Here is a 16,157-nt window from a genome sequence, read left to right on the forward strand (position 1 = left end):
ACGTTATGAAAATCCAAGATTATGAAATTCTTACCTGATGATGTCTTGAAGAATTTCATTATCTGTTGAGTAGTTCTGATGTGAGGTTCAACATTTGTTTTAAAATTACTGGTCACATAAGGCTTGAGTATTTTAGTTAACAAAAAATGTATTCCTAAGTAGTTTTCTTTCCCTAAAATCAGTGATCTGGTTCGTCATGGGAACTGAGATGAGGAGGAATACTCTCAGGGTTATGAGCCAATTTGTGTGCTTGAAATTCATCCGTTGCAATTGTATTTCGTCCTACACAAGACATTTATTTATTAATGCAATTTAAATTGTGGATCTATGAAATTGTATTAGTTTTTTTAAAAAGATATTTGTTTATTTTTATTGGAAAGTCAGATTTGCAGAGAGAAGGAGAGACAGAGAAAGATGGTCCATCCACTGGTTTACTTCCCAAGTGACCCCAAGGGTCAGAGCTGATCTGATCCAAAGCTAGGAGCCAGGAGCTTGTTCCAGTGCAGGTCCCAAGGCATTAGGCCATCCTCAACTGCTTTCCCAGGCCACAAGAAAGGAGCTGAAAGGGAAGGGGTGCGGCTGGGATGCAAACCAGCACCCGTATGGGATCCAGCGCATGTAAGGCAAAGACTGTTGCTACAAGGCTATGGTTAGGGGCCTTGTATTAGCTTTCTCAAAAAAAAAAAAAAAAAATCTGCATCAGCACTTCAATTGTGCTTGTTCTGTTTGACTTTTTAATTGAAAGGCAGTTTATTATAATTTTAGCATCAGTATTATAGGAAGTCATGGAAATATTTCATGATCGTATAATTTGAACCCTCTTTGACAAACAGGAAATTATCTTGTCTGCCCGCCTTTGAATAGATGACATTCACCCGCTGCATGTATCAGACTATAAACTGAAAACTCAAGTAGAAGTCAAATTCAGACTTGTCATCATCAGCTTCTACTCTCTGCCTATCCCAGCATATGTTACAGCCATTCCGCTGCAGCTACCTTTGCTCCATGCTGACTATAAAGGTCTTCATTTAACCATTCCTTGGCTTCTTTTTTTTTTTTTAAAGATTTATTCATTTTATTACAGCCAGATATACACAGAGGAGGAGAGACAGAGAGGAAGATCTTCCGTCCAATGATTCACTCCACAAGTGAGCCGCAACGGGCCGGTGCGCAGATCCGATGCCGGGAACCAGGAATCTCTTCCGGGTCTCCCACGCGGGTGCAGGGTCCCAATGCATTGGGCCGTCCTCAACTGCTTTCCCAGGCCACAAGCAGGGAGCTGGATGGGAAGTGGAGCTGCCGAGATTAGAACCGGTGCCCATATGGGATCCCGGGGCGTTCAAGACGAGGACTTTAGCTGCTAGGCCATGCCGCCGGGCCCCCGTGGCTTCTTTTATACTGAGTGATTTCAGCAATCCATCTAGTAAAAATAGAATAGCCTCTTGGTCATCACTTATATAGTAATACAAGAAGCAAACATTTGGGACCCTGCACCCACATGGGAGAACCAGAAGAAGCTCCTGCCTCCTGGCTTCAGATTGGCTCAGCTGCGCCCTCCGTGACCACTTGGGAAGTGAACCAGTGGAAGGAAGATCTTTCTGTCCTTCTCCCTGTAAATCTGCTTTTACAATAAAAATAAATAAATCTTTAGAACAAGAAGATGAAGATAAAAAGATCCTGCATGAGGTTGGATTATATGGCTGCCAGGCACAGATGTTAGCTCACCCAATAATAACCACTTTGGCCTTCATGAGCTGACAAACTCAAGTGAAGTAGAATTCAATTCATTCATTTCCAGTGAAATTTCCCTTTTTATTTTGATAATTATGAAAGATATGACTTAGTAAAAGAAAAATCAAATCCAAAAAAGTGGCAATGGGTATAGAGAAAAGCTTCTAATCCTTTGTTATCTAAATTTTCCTCTTTAGATTGTCAATTTTTCTGAATTTTCCTAGACAGTTGAGAACATTTACAAACAGGTGTTTGTGCCCTTTATTTTTAGTGTGCCACATTTTATAGCAACTAACTTTTTAAAATATGTCTTAATGTCACTAATAGTAGCACAGAACTGCACATTATTTAATTATTTTTAAATTTATTCACTGGGCAGAGACAGAGCACACCCATGCACTGGTTCACTCTCCAGATGCAAGGGGGCAAGGGCCAGAGCTGAGAGCTGAGAACTTAGTTTAGCTCTCCCACATGGGAAATAGGAACCCAGTTAAGTAAGCCATCCTCTGCTGTCTCCCTGGTTGTGCACAGGCAGGGAGCTAGATTTAGGAGCCAGAAACAATATGTTCAACCAGACACTCCAGTGCAGGTGTGGGTGTTGTCATCAACAGTTTAACCACTAAGTCAAATACCCACCTATGCTTCATTTTAATGGCTGCATAATGCACCACTTTTGAAGAATGGTTTATGTATTTTTTTAATCTGTCAACTCCCCATATACCAGAATTGCTGGGTCAAAGAGCATGTATGTTACTTATTTCAGCCTGTAGGAGATGAACTGTTTCCCAACAGTGTTTGGCCACAATGGAAGTCTTATCTGCCCCACTTGAGTTGTTTCTGTCCCTTGTTGCAAGTCCCTCCCAGAATTGATATACTGGAAACCACAATCTGCAGCTCTCCTGGTGTGAAGTAGACTGGGGGCATTGCCTGCTCCTCAGGGTGTTCAAGGCCCCACTCCACCAGTCATCGCTCTTCAGCACAACCCTCATCTCTCTACTGCACCTGGGAAAAATCAGTCAAGCTGGACCTCTCTTTTCAAGTCCCTGTATCAGGGTTCCAATTCAGTTAATCATTGTCATTTTCACTTTTCTTTGGCTACATACACAAATATTCTGTTACATATGGATTATGATTCTTTTTAGGTGATTATTGTTTTGTTGGCCTGAGTTGCCAATTTTACATAGAAGTATCTTCAGAAATGAAAGTGTTGAAAGGTTTATTTCTGACCATATTCCCTAAAATCACGTGTGCATCAGCCGTCTGTGAGTCTTAGGAGTAGCACATGCTGCTCCTTGAGGGCCTGACTCTTCCTGTTTTTTATTTTAGCACTGTCTTATTTTAATTTCCCTATGTGGGTCATTCGCCTTCTCTGCTATGACTAACACTGACTGGCCAGTAAGTTACTATCAGATATTTTCTAAATAGATTACTCCGTGAAAGCTACCAGTGATAGTCCATCTGTGGATTTCCCACGGTATCACTCATGAGTCATGTCTAAGTAGAATTTTTTTATTTATGTGATTCCTTTCTAGTGAATATCCAGTGAGCTGAAGCGTAGGACACGTTTTATTTTTAAGAACCTCTTTATATCTGTAAAAAAAAAAAAAAAAAAAAAAAAAAAAAAAAAAAAAAGAACCTCTTTAATGTCATACTTAAGTACTATTTGTTGTAACTATCAGAGGCTTCCCGTGTAATTCTGGGAGTAATTTGGTCCCTGCATTCATTAGCCAGAATGATGCTCTTTACTCACTAATTTGTTCTCATGTTCCCTATTTCATGCCTGTCTGCTATCTAAGGGAGAAAAACAGACTGCTTAACCAACTGTTTGCATTATTAGAATATATGAAATATTTTACAATCCTGAAAGGCGTAATAGAATTGGAGGATGGGGCAGAAATGGCAATTAATTAGAGAAATTCTTTTAGAAACCGGTGAATACTATTGTTTTTTTTTAAAGATTTATTTATTTTAGTACAGCCAGATATACAGAGAGGAGGAGAGACAGAGAGGAAGATCTTCCGTCCGATGATTCACTCCCCAAGTGAGCCGCAACGGCTGGTGCTGTGCCGATCCGATGCCGGGAACCAGGAACCTCTTCCGGGTTTCCCACGCAGGGTGCAGAGTCCCAAAGCATTGGGCCGTCCTCGACTGCTTTCCCAGGCCACAGCAGGGAGCTGGATGGGAAGTGGAGCTGCTGGGATTAGAACCGGTGCCCATATGGGATCCGGCGCATTCAAGGCGAGGACTTCAGCCGCTAGGCCACACTGCCTGGCCCAATACTATTGTTTTTTAACCCCTTGACAATGGCATTGATTGTTCGCAACCATTCCCAGTTGTGGTAGCATCTGGTGATTTGATAAGCTCTGTGAATCTTTAACTAATAGATCCCAGATTGAGTGTAACTTCTTTACTTCCTTCAGCTCATGTACAGAAACCTGTTTTTCTTAACAAATAATTTTACTGAACATGTCACTTTCTTTGTAACTTTAAACTTAGAAGAAATTCTATTCATTATTATTAAGTGGGTTGATATATGTATGGAAATGGAATTAAAAGATAAGTTTATTTTGGAACAAAAGAAGCTTTGAATCTATGCATGGTTTTTCATAATGTGCATTTTCCATCAACTTTTTGAAAGACCTTTCCTGTTTTTTTAAGATATGTTTTAGATTTATGCATGCAGTGTCATATTTTCCCATCTATTAGTTCTGGGTTTTCCTTCAAATTAAAATTGACAAAGGTTCATTGGTGTAATGTAGCAAAGAAAAAATTACTTTGAGTAGAAGGCATTTCGCTAAATATTATTGTTAGAATAACATCCTTACTCTACAGATGTCACTTCAGAGTAGCCTGATTAGGCTTTTTATGAGATAATTTGGTAAGCCAAACACTATTAGATTCCAGATTTTTCTGGGTGAACTTTTTTTTTGTCTTAAAAAATTTTACTGGACCCAGTGCAGTAGCCTGGTGGCTGAAGTCCTTGCCTTGCATGCGCCAGGATTCCATATTGGCACTGGTTCGTGTCCTAGCTGCCCCACATCCCATCCAGCTCTCTGCTTGTGGCCTGGGAAAGCAGTAGGGCACAGCCCAAAGCCTTGGAACCCTGTACCAGTGTGGGAAAACCAGAAAAAGCTCCTGGCTCCTGACTGGATCGGCTTAACTCTGGCTGTTATGGCCTCAGATTGGCTTAGCTTCAGCCATTGTGGCCAACTGGGGAGTGAACCAGGGCACAGATCTTCCTCTCTGTATATCTGACTTTCTAATAAAAATAAATAAAGCTTAAAAATTTTTTTAACTTAGTTTAAGAACTATTGAGACAAGTTTATTCCGAAATTAAGGAGTAATTCTGTTGTAAAGTGTTTCTCTGGAAGATAAATACTGAATAAATGTTTGTTTTGTATGTTTTGTACTTGAGAGCTATGATTGATCGGTCTGTTGAAATATGGACTTGCCAGTAACATATAATGTTTCTTAAATTTATCCTCAGATTGTAAGTTCTTCTTACAGTTGCATAATGAGACAATGTTGAATCAAGCTACTATATTTTATCTAATCTCTCTGCCTGGAGAGTGACCGAAGAGGGAAAGAATCCTTGTAGTTACATTTTAGTGTTTGGGAATCATCCACTAGGAAGCTAAAGCAGATAAACAGTCATTCAGCAATAAAAGCTTTTCATACCTACAAAGAGAATGCTTTGTCCAACCTTGCCAACCACCTTTAACAAGAGATGCCACTCCACGGTTGGTACTGAGGAAGGAGAATACCCAGGAGCCCTGTCTGCTGTGACCCACTGCTGCCACCATGTAACTGACATGTTTGTGTTTTTATTCTAGTGACACTGTACGCCTCCTGTATTCTCCTGGGAGTGTTCCTGAATAGCAGTACACCTATATTTTTTGAGCTTTTTGTGGAAACAGTCTACCCAGTTCCAGAAGGAATTACTTGTGGAGTTGTCACTTTTTTAAGTAATATGTTCATGGGAGTTCTTTTATTTTTTCTCACATTTTATCACACAGGTAAGAAATTTGGTTTGTTTGTTTTTTCTTTTTGCCCCCCCACTGACATGAATGATGAGGAGGGTCTATAGCACTGATGTGTAGGGAATATATGTGGAGCATGTTCTCTGGGACAGACCATATGAATTGCCACATGCCAGTTAAAGAAAGCAACTTCAGCAGTGTTTCTGGGAGGCCAGTGCACCTTCACACCCAAGATGTCTGAATGAGTTACTCTGAGTGGGCACCCAGTAGTTGTGTGAAAGCAGCCTCTGTCCACTGCAGAACAGCGGCTGCTCTAATGTGCAGGTTTGCATGGAGAAGCTATGGTCTGTTACTTTCCTGTTCCAGTGTACTGGCTTATTGGCAATGGAAATTAGAAGGGTACAGACAGCAGGAATGCACAGAACCAGGTATGTGGCATGGCATGCTCCATGCCCTCCCTTCTCCAGGCACACTGCCGCAGGCTGGAGGTTCCCCGACCCAGGGTACAAGTTAATGTCAGGAACATGTTTGTAGTTCATTTAAAGCCTAAGGGATAGGAGGCTCAGAATTTTTGCTCCCCCAGCTGCATGGGTGTGGCCGGGAAACTCAGGTTTGACCAGCCCTGAGGCTTTGAGATTTTAGCTCCGTCTACTGCCGCCATGCTGTGGGCAGATCTCAAACTGGTCTGGGCTGGAGGGTTAGGATTTTTGCTGCCCGGCTGCTTGGCTGTGACCAGGTGGACTCAAACCAGGCTGGGCTTGAAGCTTGGAATTATGGGCCCATCCACCACTGCCAACCAGTGGGTAGATCTTGAGCTGATCTGATAAAATAAAATGAAGAATAAAAGCCTTAGGGATAAATGAGAAGAAAAGGTCACCCAACCTATGAAATGTTCTGTAAACTGATACTTTTGGGGACCAAGTTATGTCTAGGAAATTTTCTGGCAGGCTTGTAATTGAAGTGATAACCATACTAACTTCCTAGACTGGAGATAAATATTCAGAGTTTTTAAAGCATCGAAACAGAACCATGCTTAGATTTTGGACAAGTTCTGTGCTGTCACTGTCTCATAACTGTAAAATATGTCCAACGCAACCAACTGCATTGCTTACCAAGTACAATAGGTTTTTAACGTTACTAAACTTGGCAGAAATTAGATTGGTCATATGAAGGAGAGTGATACTAATGAAGTCAGAAGACCATTCTTTACTCTCCCAAGCAGTGTTTCCATCAGGGGAAAGTGCAATCACCAGGTGTTAGAGCAAGGGCTCTGCTTCTAATTAATTTTCAAAAGAGAACCATCTAGAATTATTACATATCAGTTTTAATCCACTTCAGTTGTGTCACAATCGAAATTAAGAGACCTACTGTCTCTCTTTGGCCTAATAAGGTGTCACAGATGGCTGTGATGCCCCCGGGATGATAGAAGCAATTTTCCAGCCGATGGACTCAGGGTTGCTGAGTGGTCCCTGCAGCAGAGCCAAGTGTGGCTTTTCCTGTCACTTAGAATTGAGTTCAATTCTCATAGTATTTACAAACAACCACAGCGGATGCCAGATAATGTTACCGCTCAATAAATCTTTTGCTTGTGGTGCCTGGCATTCAAGAAACACACATTTATAGATCAGTTTAAAACAATGAAGATGCCAACAACAGTAACCCTCCTAACCTGTCTGTGTTCATCTCCTCTAACCTGAAAGAAGTACATAAGTGAGGCTGGGTTCATCTAGATAGGAAAGAAGCTTATTTAACCTTGGAGGTTCAAGGGCATGGCCCCAACATCAGCTCAGTTCCCCATGAGAATATCATAGCAGATGGCATCCCAGTGGTGGAGGCACATGTGAGAGGAAGAGATCACTTGGCAAGACAACAAGCTGGAGAGAGGGAAGGAGCTGGTAGTGTTCTCTCACTAGATGGTCCCCTTCTAAAGGTGCCACCACCTGTTAACATTACCACATGGGAGAACCAAGCTCTCAACACTTGAGTATTTGGGGGACACACTCCAACTATACCCAGACTGTAGGACTGTTCTGCTCTAGAGCAGCTCGGCACACCCCTAATCATTTTGCATGGCCACCGGAGTATCTGCTATTGTCCTGGGTTTGACTGAAGCCTTTGATCTGTTCAACAGCAATTGACTTCTGCAGTGATTTAACTGGCAGTACAGTCAGGCAGGGCCCACTCCTAATTTTTCACATTCAGAGGGTTTAACTACTGCAAGCAGGTTGTTGGTTGGTTGGTTGATTTCTTTGGCCTATAAAGCAGAAAAGACAACACCATTTTTGCTCATTGCTGATGAACTGACACAATCCAGGATTTATCCAGCTGGCAGAAAACACCTGCCCTGTTTTGGGTTGACTTTTGATCACGTATTCTCATCCATATCCATATAGATATGGAAATGTTTCTGCCTAAAATCCATGATTGTTGTGAGAAGAAAACTCAGACTTTAAATAACAACTAATTTCAGTCCACTAGGGATGATTTTCAGGGGCAAAAGCGACTTAGTGAATTTTAGGCAATTCTAAAGAGAAGATGTATGTGAAGGAGCGAAGTTCAAGACATAGCTGACACTTACTAAGTGTTTCTTTTTTTTTCTTCTAGAAAATAAACCCATTGAACCTAGGAATTTGAATATCTAGGCTTCTATTTTAAGAAGTGTTTTTCTGTATTTATTGATGGGTGTGTATATAAACGTCCCCCACATCCCTCCAGGGCTAAGGTGACAAGAACTAAGAAGTTTCTGTTGAAATTCTTTTCACATGTGTGTAGTTGATCTTGCCTGGAAATTCCTGGACGTTGTTTATGGATGGGGTTTGCAAATACATAAATTGTAAATCTGGTGATTCCATACAGCTGTTTCCTCAAACAACTCCTAGTTCTACAGCTGAAACACTTGATATGATAAATTCCATTCCGCTAAAGCCAGGGTTCAAATGTCAGAATTCTCTCATTGAAGACTTATTTTTTTTAAGATTTATTTTTTTTTTTTTTACAAAGTCAGATATACAGAGAGGAGGAGAGACAGAGAGGAAGATCTTCCATTCGATGATTCACTCCCCAAGTGACCACAACAGCCAGTGCTGCACCGATCCAAAGCCGGGGACCAGGAACCGCTTCGGGTCTCCCATATGGGTGCAGGGTCCCAAAGCTTTGGGCCGTCCTCGACTTTTTTCCCAGGCCACAAGCAGGGAGCTGGATGGGAAGTGGAGCTGCCGGAATTAGAACCGGCGTCCATATTGGGGTCCTGGTGCGTTCAAGGCGAGGACTTTAGCTGCTAGGCCACTGTGCCAGGCCCATCATTGAAGACTTATAAACCTCCCCCCAAGCAATTCATTATACATCAGAATCCAACTACTAACCACTGGCTTAAAGAGGCCTGATTTCTAACCAATGTAAAGATCTGTGAGTTTTCAAATCACTTCTCAAGGTAGCACTAACCTTCTAACTGGGGTCCTCCCTAACAGCATGCCCAACACACACACACACACACACACACACACACACACACACACACACGGTGCTGGCTATAATGTCTCAGAACTGAACAAACTGAGCCTGAAATGACTGCATTAGAATGCCTCTCTTGTGGAGAGAGCTCCTACTGGAGATTTGCTTGCAGATCAGAGTCATTGTGAACACGGGTTGGATGTTATCCCAGGTCTTCTACAGGTGGTCACTGGCTGATTCGGAGCCCCAGGTCTCAGGGTCTCCCTTCTCAGTTTCAGTTTTGCTTTGAGGGCCTGGAACCATATGACAAGTTTCTGAAGAGTTTTCCAACATAAATTTTTCAATGTCATTTTTCAAAATAGCAAAAAAAAATTACTTGTCTCTTAATATTTGTAAAGCATTACTTCCCATACTGTTTGCTTTGAGACTCTCAGCGAGTTATTTGAAACAGCACAGTGATGCTTTATTCAAATAGCTTCATATACAAAATCAATTTGGGGACCCTATTATAGATCCTCTAGGTGCTCCAAAATGTATTCTGTTTTGTATGCCAAAGTGTACCTCATGTTCATTTTCTTTGTTCTAGACACTTTGCAGCATATTCTGGCCAAAAACAAAGATTTTACCTCAGTCATTTTTGTTATGAAGAGTTGGGCATAAATTGAAGACTCCATAATGCCTTAGCAAATTCAGAGTTTGGTTGGGGGCGTGGAAAGGATCAGCAGTGATCAAATGTGGACTAGAGCAAGGCAGCGTTATTTCTGCAAAATGAAATAGCACTATGCATGTTAAGATCTGATAGGTCATTAATGTGCAGCAAAGGCAGCAAACTGGGAAATGATGGTGTCAGCCAGCTGCTCAGCTTGAGGGAGGATGCAGGCAATTGTGTTAAAAGCTGAACAAGAAGAAGTCCATGTGTGGTTCTGGAAAGGACAGAATGTTTTGGCATCGTCCAGGAAAAAATGAGGGGGTGGGAAGGATACAACAGGGCCTCCAGGAGAAGCAGGCAAAGAGATGAGCAGAAATCCCAATTTGGGCAATCCCATCATGCAGTGCTGAGCCCACAGCTTTGAGCAAAACAGCCCCTGTCTCTCTTATTCTCCCTCAAGGGAACAAGGGTGAAGCCAGGGTGAATGTTCTGCTGAAAGGGCAGGCAATGGGGAGAAGAAGCAAGGTTTTATGTTTTACAAAGGTAGTTTCACCAGAAACCAGAGATCCTAACTCCCTGTTATCCCTTCTGACTCCTCACATTCTCTCCCCCAGAAGAATGGACCCTAACTGCTGTTAGGGACAGGGGGTGATGACTGCTCTAGCTGCTTCAAGCTGAAAAGAGGTGTTAAAAGACAACGCAGCAGAGTAACCTTCCTGGGGTCAATCTAGAGCTCCCCATTAGAACACAGAAGTCATCACAGGAGTCTGAAGTGCTGTCTGGGCTCTGAGCGCTTCTCCTTTTTGGATTCAGGATAACACAAAGTGGGGGAAGCAGTTTAGTACAGATGGCCCAAACAAGAGTATGAAAAAAATTGTGCCCTTTGGGCCCAAGAAAGCCAACAACCAAGATAACCACTCCTAGTTTGTGAAGAAATTCTTCCAGTTTCCAAGGAAGATTTCTGATAACGTATGTATTTTGTTTACCTCCATATGTAACTTATCAATCTCCCTTTGAACTTGGTTGCAGTTATCAGATTGAAAGAGCATATGCCCTGAAGCTTCTCATATCCAATTTGATTTTTCAGTAGTAAGCAGTCAGTGGTGGCACGATTTGATTTGAATTTGCTTTACCTCATCATTGAGATAAGACAAGGCCCTGGCATTGGCATTGGCAGTTTTTTCTAATATATAGGCCAGTTCATCAGTTTCTGTATGTGCACATGCAGCTAACCCAGGAGCTGGCAAAATGAACAACATATCAATTCTATCTCTTAGAGTGGCTGCCAAGACAAAAGCATGGAGATAGCCTACAGCAACTCCCTTCTCTGAGTTACTGCCAGGGAGATGATGCCTGAGATTTCAGCTTCTTGGGATGCAAGGAGGAAGCTGCTGGACACACCTTTATGGTATCCATTCTGTCCTAAGCAAAGTGCCAGACACTGTTGTCCAACACAAATGAGTTCCCCCTTTTTTTCCTTTTCTCTGTCCTTTGTCCCCCTCCCTGAGATGATGCATAAAAGACACCATTTCCACCATCTCCTGGGGTCTTTTCTCTTTTGCAGCCCCCTCCTGTCATTACAGCAGGAGCCCTCTTTCTCCCTTTCCTTTCCTAAACACACACACACACACACACACACACACACACACACCCTGTCTGCAACCTGCAGCTACATGGGAACATGAGGCCTGCAGTGGAGGAACTGCTGGTGAGCCAGCAGGCATGTTAGGAAGGCTGTGGGACCCTGCCTTCCAGTATGGGTTCAGATTTCCTGAAGTGAAAGGCAAGGAAATGAATGCTTAGAAGGAAGGTGTGTACTCTCAACAAGGTTAAAAAAGGACAAGCACACAACCATTTCGGCAGCTCAGGATTTTGTTAGATGGACCCTGTGTCATGCTGTCAAGCTCAGGAAGGCCGGCAGTTGACTTTGCTGTTGCCAAGTGTGATGAAATTTTGAAGCAAGCCCATTTGCTGCCGATCAGAGCACAGAAGCCGCAGCTCTTGTGGATGGTTTTCCGCAGCCAAGCACACAGGTTCCCTTGTCTCTGACTCCTTTTGCTTTCCAAGAAAGCAGATGACTTCCAAGAACACTTGCAGTTGATTGAGCTAAGCAAATTTACTGACAGGGATTTGACTTTTCCGAGGGGCACCCAGTGAAAACCAATCAGTGTACCGTGATGAATACAGAGTAATCTGAGACATTTGTAGAGTTGCCATCTGAGCGCAGGTGGAAGGAATAGCTTTACAACCCTGACAAAATAAACAATCTACTTGGGCAATATTTGACAAATTTCTCAGTTAAAGGAGAGCAAGCACAAGTCCATTGTTACCACACATGTGTTGTAGCTCCCAGGAAGATAACAGCCTCATAGCTGTAGAGAATGTCATTGTTGGAACAGAGCGGAACTGTTATTTACCAAGTCTCTGATCAACCAGAAAGTCGGAGAGCCCTCTTTTAAGACCAATAGTGTGCTACTGTCTGTATTTTATTATTCTTATTTTTTTACCTACTTTTTGACTACTAAAATTAACAGAAATCCAGAAATTGTATGATGAATTCAAACGCAGAAAATACCTGGTGTGTCATTTGAAGAATAAGGACAGGAACCCAGAGATCACAGTTGTTTCTAGTATTTGGAATATATTCAACCCAGAACAGTTTTGCCTGAAATCATCATTGAAGTGCACATATCTGTCTTGGTTTCCAGCCGTAGAAGCACATCCTGCTTTTAAAAGGGAGTCGCTGAGATGTGGGAGACTGTTTGTGTGAGAACAGCAGAGATCCAGGTCCCGCAGCACCTTCTCTTGCCAGCCAGTTTTCTGATTTCCATTCCTGAGCGTAAATTGCTCTTTTAGCCACATGAATTATGGATTAAACCAAAGCAGCAGTGTGGAAATCTTTAGGACAATGTTTGAAGATTAAGTCAGTTATTAGCATTCTGTAATACAGAGAAAAAGTAGACACCTACAGCAGTGACACACAAAGAAACTCATTTGCCTTATTTGTTTGTCGTAATTGAAACTGCCAACTGGATATTAACCTAGAGACATCCCAGCCGCCTCTCTGTGCCAAGGCGCTGCTCACTCCCAAGCCTCAGGATTGGCTGGCAGCCGGGCCTGGAGTAGAGGGGGGGTCCACAGAGGAAGCCACTGAGCGCAAACTGGGTGTTTATGGTCCTGTTGGAGAGTCCCCAATTCCCAGGAGAGCATTTCGGAAGAAGGACATTCTTGACTTCACTGCGCCAGACAACCACAGAACGCTCTGGGTAGATGGTGCCTTGAGTTTCCCCATAATTGGCATCATGCATAATCATTCACCCTATTGGGTGGTTGATGGGGGAACAGTGCAAAGAAATAAACCAACATATCCACCGTGCTGTCTAGGGGTAGAATTTTAATAGGGGGTTTGTTTGTTTCTTTTTCCAGTGTTTCAATTTTGTTATTGTTTTTGCTGAGAAGCAAATATAAAGATTATAAAAGAGCTATCTCAAATTGCAGGTGATTTTTCTGATTTGCCTTGTAAATCTCATCAGCTACATCTACACAGGGTCAAGAGTGATGGTGATAGGGGGACACTTAAAAAATAATTAACAAGCTCATGTGTAAAGGTGATCGATTTTTTTTTTCCCTTTGTAGTAAGATTTATTTTGCAGCTGAAGTCAGAGTGGATTGAACTGATGAGAAATGATTAACAATATTGATTTGAAATATTCCACCCAAAAGCCCCGTGCTATGCTGCGACACATCACTTAGCACTCTGTCCCCCGGCTGTCACTGTGGAAAGGGCCCTGACCACAGGTGCTTTGGGGCTCAGAGCAGACAGCTCCCAGCATGCGGGGTGTGCTGCTGGTGGCACGTGGCTGTCTAAGACTGTTTGTGTTTGTCTTCCAGAGCTGTCTTGGTTCAACTGGTGCCTTCCCGGGTCATGCTTGCTCAGTCTGCTCCTCATCCTGTGCTTCAGGGAATCCTACGACCGACTCTATCTCGATGTGGTTGTCTCAGTCTGATGGCACAGACTTGCAGGAATCTAAGAGGAGACTGCAAATCAATACTGCACACTTGCTTGGAATTGCACACCTAGTGGGGAAAAAAAACGGAGATGAACGGAACTTCTCTCAGAGATTTTGTTAGGTGATTTATTAATTTAATTACTACTGGGTAAGGATTTGCAGGACCTGAGTGGGTCCAGGGGACTTTTTTTTTAAACTCTGCAGGTGGCACACCTGTGCCTGACTGAGAGGGCAGGAGTGTGACAACATCTTGCACATGCAGCACTTCCCAGGTCACACCCTCTTTGTTTTGTGCCAGTGCTAAACTACTGATGCATTCTAGTTATGCAAAGAAATAAAAGGGGCGTCTATCACACGAAGAGAACTCCTTCCGCAAGCCAAGTCACAATAGGAGGAAATGCCACTAACTTCTAAAGAAGTTTCAACCATGTACCAGATTTTAATCCTAAAATATCCCAGCAGTATACCGGTGATAGAAATTAGCCATGTGTACACTACATTTGTTTTCTAATAAAGCTGTTTCTTATATGACTCTGGATCTGTGGTCAGGTTGGAAGCCTGTAGCCAACTTTGTCCTTTGTCCTGGTGACCTGGCACTTTCCAGGGCCTCAAGGCCACGGGTACCCCATCTGAGTCCCCACTTCTTGTTTCTGTTCGTCCCTTAAGTAATGACATGACGGATGACTAAATGTTTAACAGAGTTGCATTGGCTTAAGTTGCGGGGGCGGGGGAGGGGGTGGAGTGGGCGGGGGAAGGGGAGGTACCACCATTAGGACTCGGCACTTTGTTAAAATGAAAGGACAAATGGTGCAGACCATCCTGTGTCTTCCGGCTATGGAAATGGGCTGTGACTGTGAAGTCCCTGCAGGGTGAGTTTTGTTTTTTTTTTTTTAGTTTCTCTTTTTTTTTTTCCTACTCATTTATTCATTAATTACATTGTATTACATGACACAATTTCATAGGTACTGGGATTCTCCCCCCTTCACCCCAAACCCTCCCCCCATGGTGGATTCCTTCATCTTGATGCATAACCACAGCTCAAGTTCCATTTGGGATTCCCTCCAGGGTGAGTTCTTACAGCAATTCATAACATTGGAATGCTTTTATCTTTTGAATGGTTTCTGAATCACATGGTTATATTTCAGTTTAGGTTGGAAAATATTCAGTTCAATGTGAAGTTCATGTTATTTAAGACAGCTGCCTTTTGCCACTATGTATTTTCTCTATATGAATAACACCTTTTCAAAAAGTTAACAGGGCTTTTAGACAGGCACCTCACTGGGAGGACAAATCTGCTGCCAAGGATTGGATGGCATCCCCACTCACACAATCCCCTTCCCGCAGACAAGCTGTTCCCCGCTAAAGTCAAGGGGAATACTTGGCTTTTTATTCTCCCTCCAGCACCCTCCACGACCCTCCACCCCTCAACGCTTCCAACCCTGGTCCCCACTTGGAGTTGCATCTTCTCTGTCAGCTCAGTACGTGCTTTATTTGCTCCTTGAGGTTGAGATGCTGAAAGCTGGCTAAGGCAAGCTGGTTGACACTCATTTCACACATCTGTGTGTGCGCACACACCATTGCAACATGACTGAGTCTTTGAACTCACCCAGGCCACCCCTACCCCAAAGCAAATTTAAGGCAATGCACCTCCATCTCAGGGAATTCTAGTACTGACTGGTGTCTTCCAAGCCCTCTAAATTATGACACTAGGCCCATTAAAAAAATTTTTTTTTACCAGCCATCTTCATTTTCATTCAGCTTTAAATCATCCAGGTTTGGGCCCAGCACCATGGCCTAGTGACGAAAATCCTCACCTTGCATAAGCCTGCATCCCATATGGGTGCCAGTTCTAATCCCAGTGGCCCCACTTCCCATCCAGCTCCCTGCTTGTGGCCTGGGAAAGCGGTCCAGGATGGCCCAAATCCTTGGGACCCTACACCCAAGTGGGAGACCCAGAAGAGACTCTAGGCTCCTGGCTTCAGATTGGCTAAAAGTTCCAGCCATTGCGGCTGCTTGGAGCATGAGTCAACGAATGAAAGATCTTCCTCTCTCTATATCTGATTTTCCAATTAGAAAGAAAGAAAAAAAAAAAGAAATCTTAAAAAGGAATCATCCATCTTTGGAACCAGGCTGCCTAGTTGGTTGGCAGGAAGAGCTGAAGGCGCTAAGGAACTTGCTGGGGAGGAGTGCCTGCGAAAGCCAGCCTCCTTCCAGAAACCTCTGCTGTTCCTCTTAACTAAAACTGAAGGAAGAAAAGGGCAGAATTTCTGAGTACAATTCGGGTTCAGCCACTAAGCAGATCACACCCATGGGGCCCCAATACCCGCTTCCCCTTGC

The 16,157-nt window shown here is 43.1% G+C and overlaps 1 protein-coding gene across 1 annotated transcript in view; it reads left to right on the forward strand.

Annotated features, from left to right (window-relative positions):
* The window catches only part of SLC49A4 (solute carrier family 49 member 4), an 86,779-nt gene extending 72,423 nt beyond the window's left edge, over positions 1–14,356 (forward strand). The window contains exons 8-9 of the mRNA XM_058661979.1: positions 5,565–5,747; positions 13,702–14,356. Of these exons, the coding sequence (XP_058517962.1) occupies positions 5,565–5,747; positions 13,702–13,817 (299 nt within the window). The 3' untranslated portion in view covers positions 13,818–14,356. The remainder of the gene's footprint in view (positions 1–5,564; positions 5,748–13,701) is intronic.
* Positions 14,357–16,157: the final 1,801 nt, after the last annotated feature.

This window comes from Ochotona princeps, chromosome 3, assembly GCF_030435755.1.
Source record: "Ochotona princeps isolate mOchPri1 chromosome 3, mOchPri1.hap1, whole genome shotgun sequence".
Lineage (NCBI taxonomy): Eukaryota > Metazoa > Chordata > Mammalia > Lagomorpha > Ochotonidae > Ochotona > Ochotona princeps.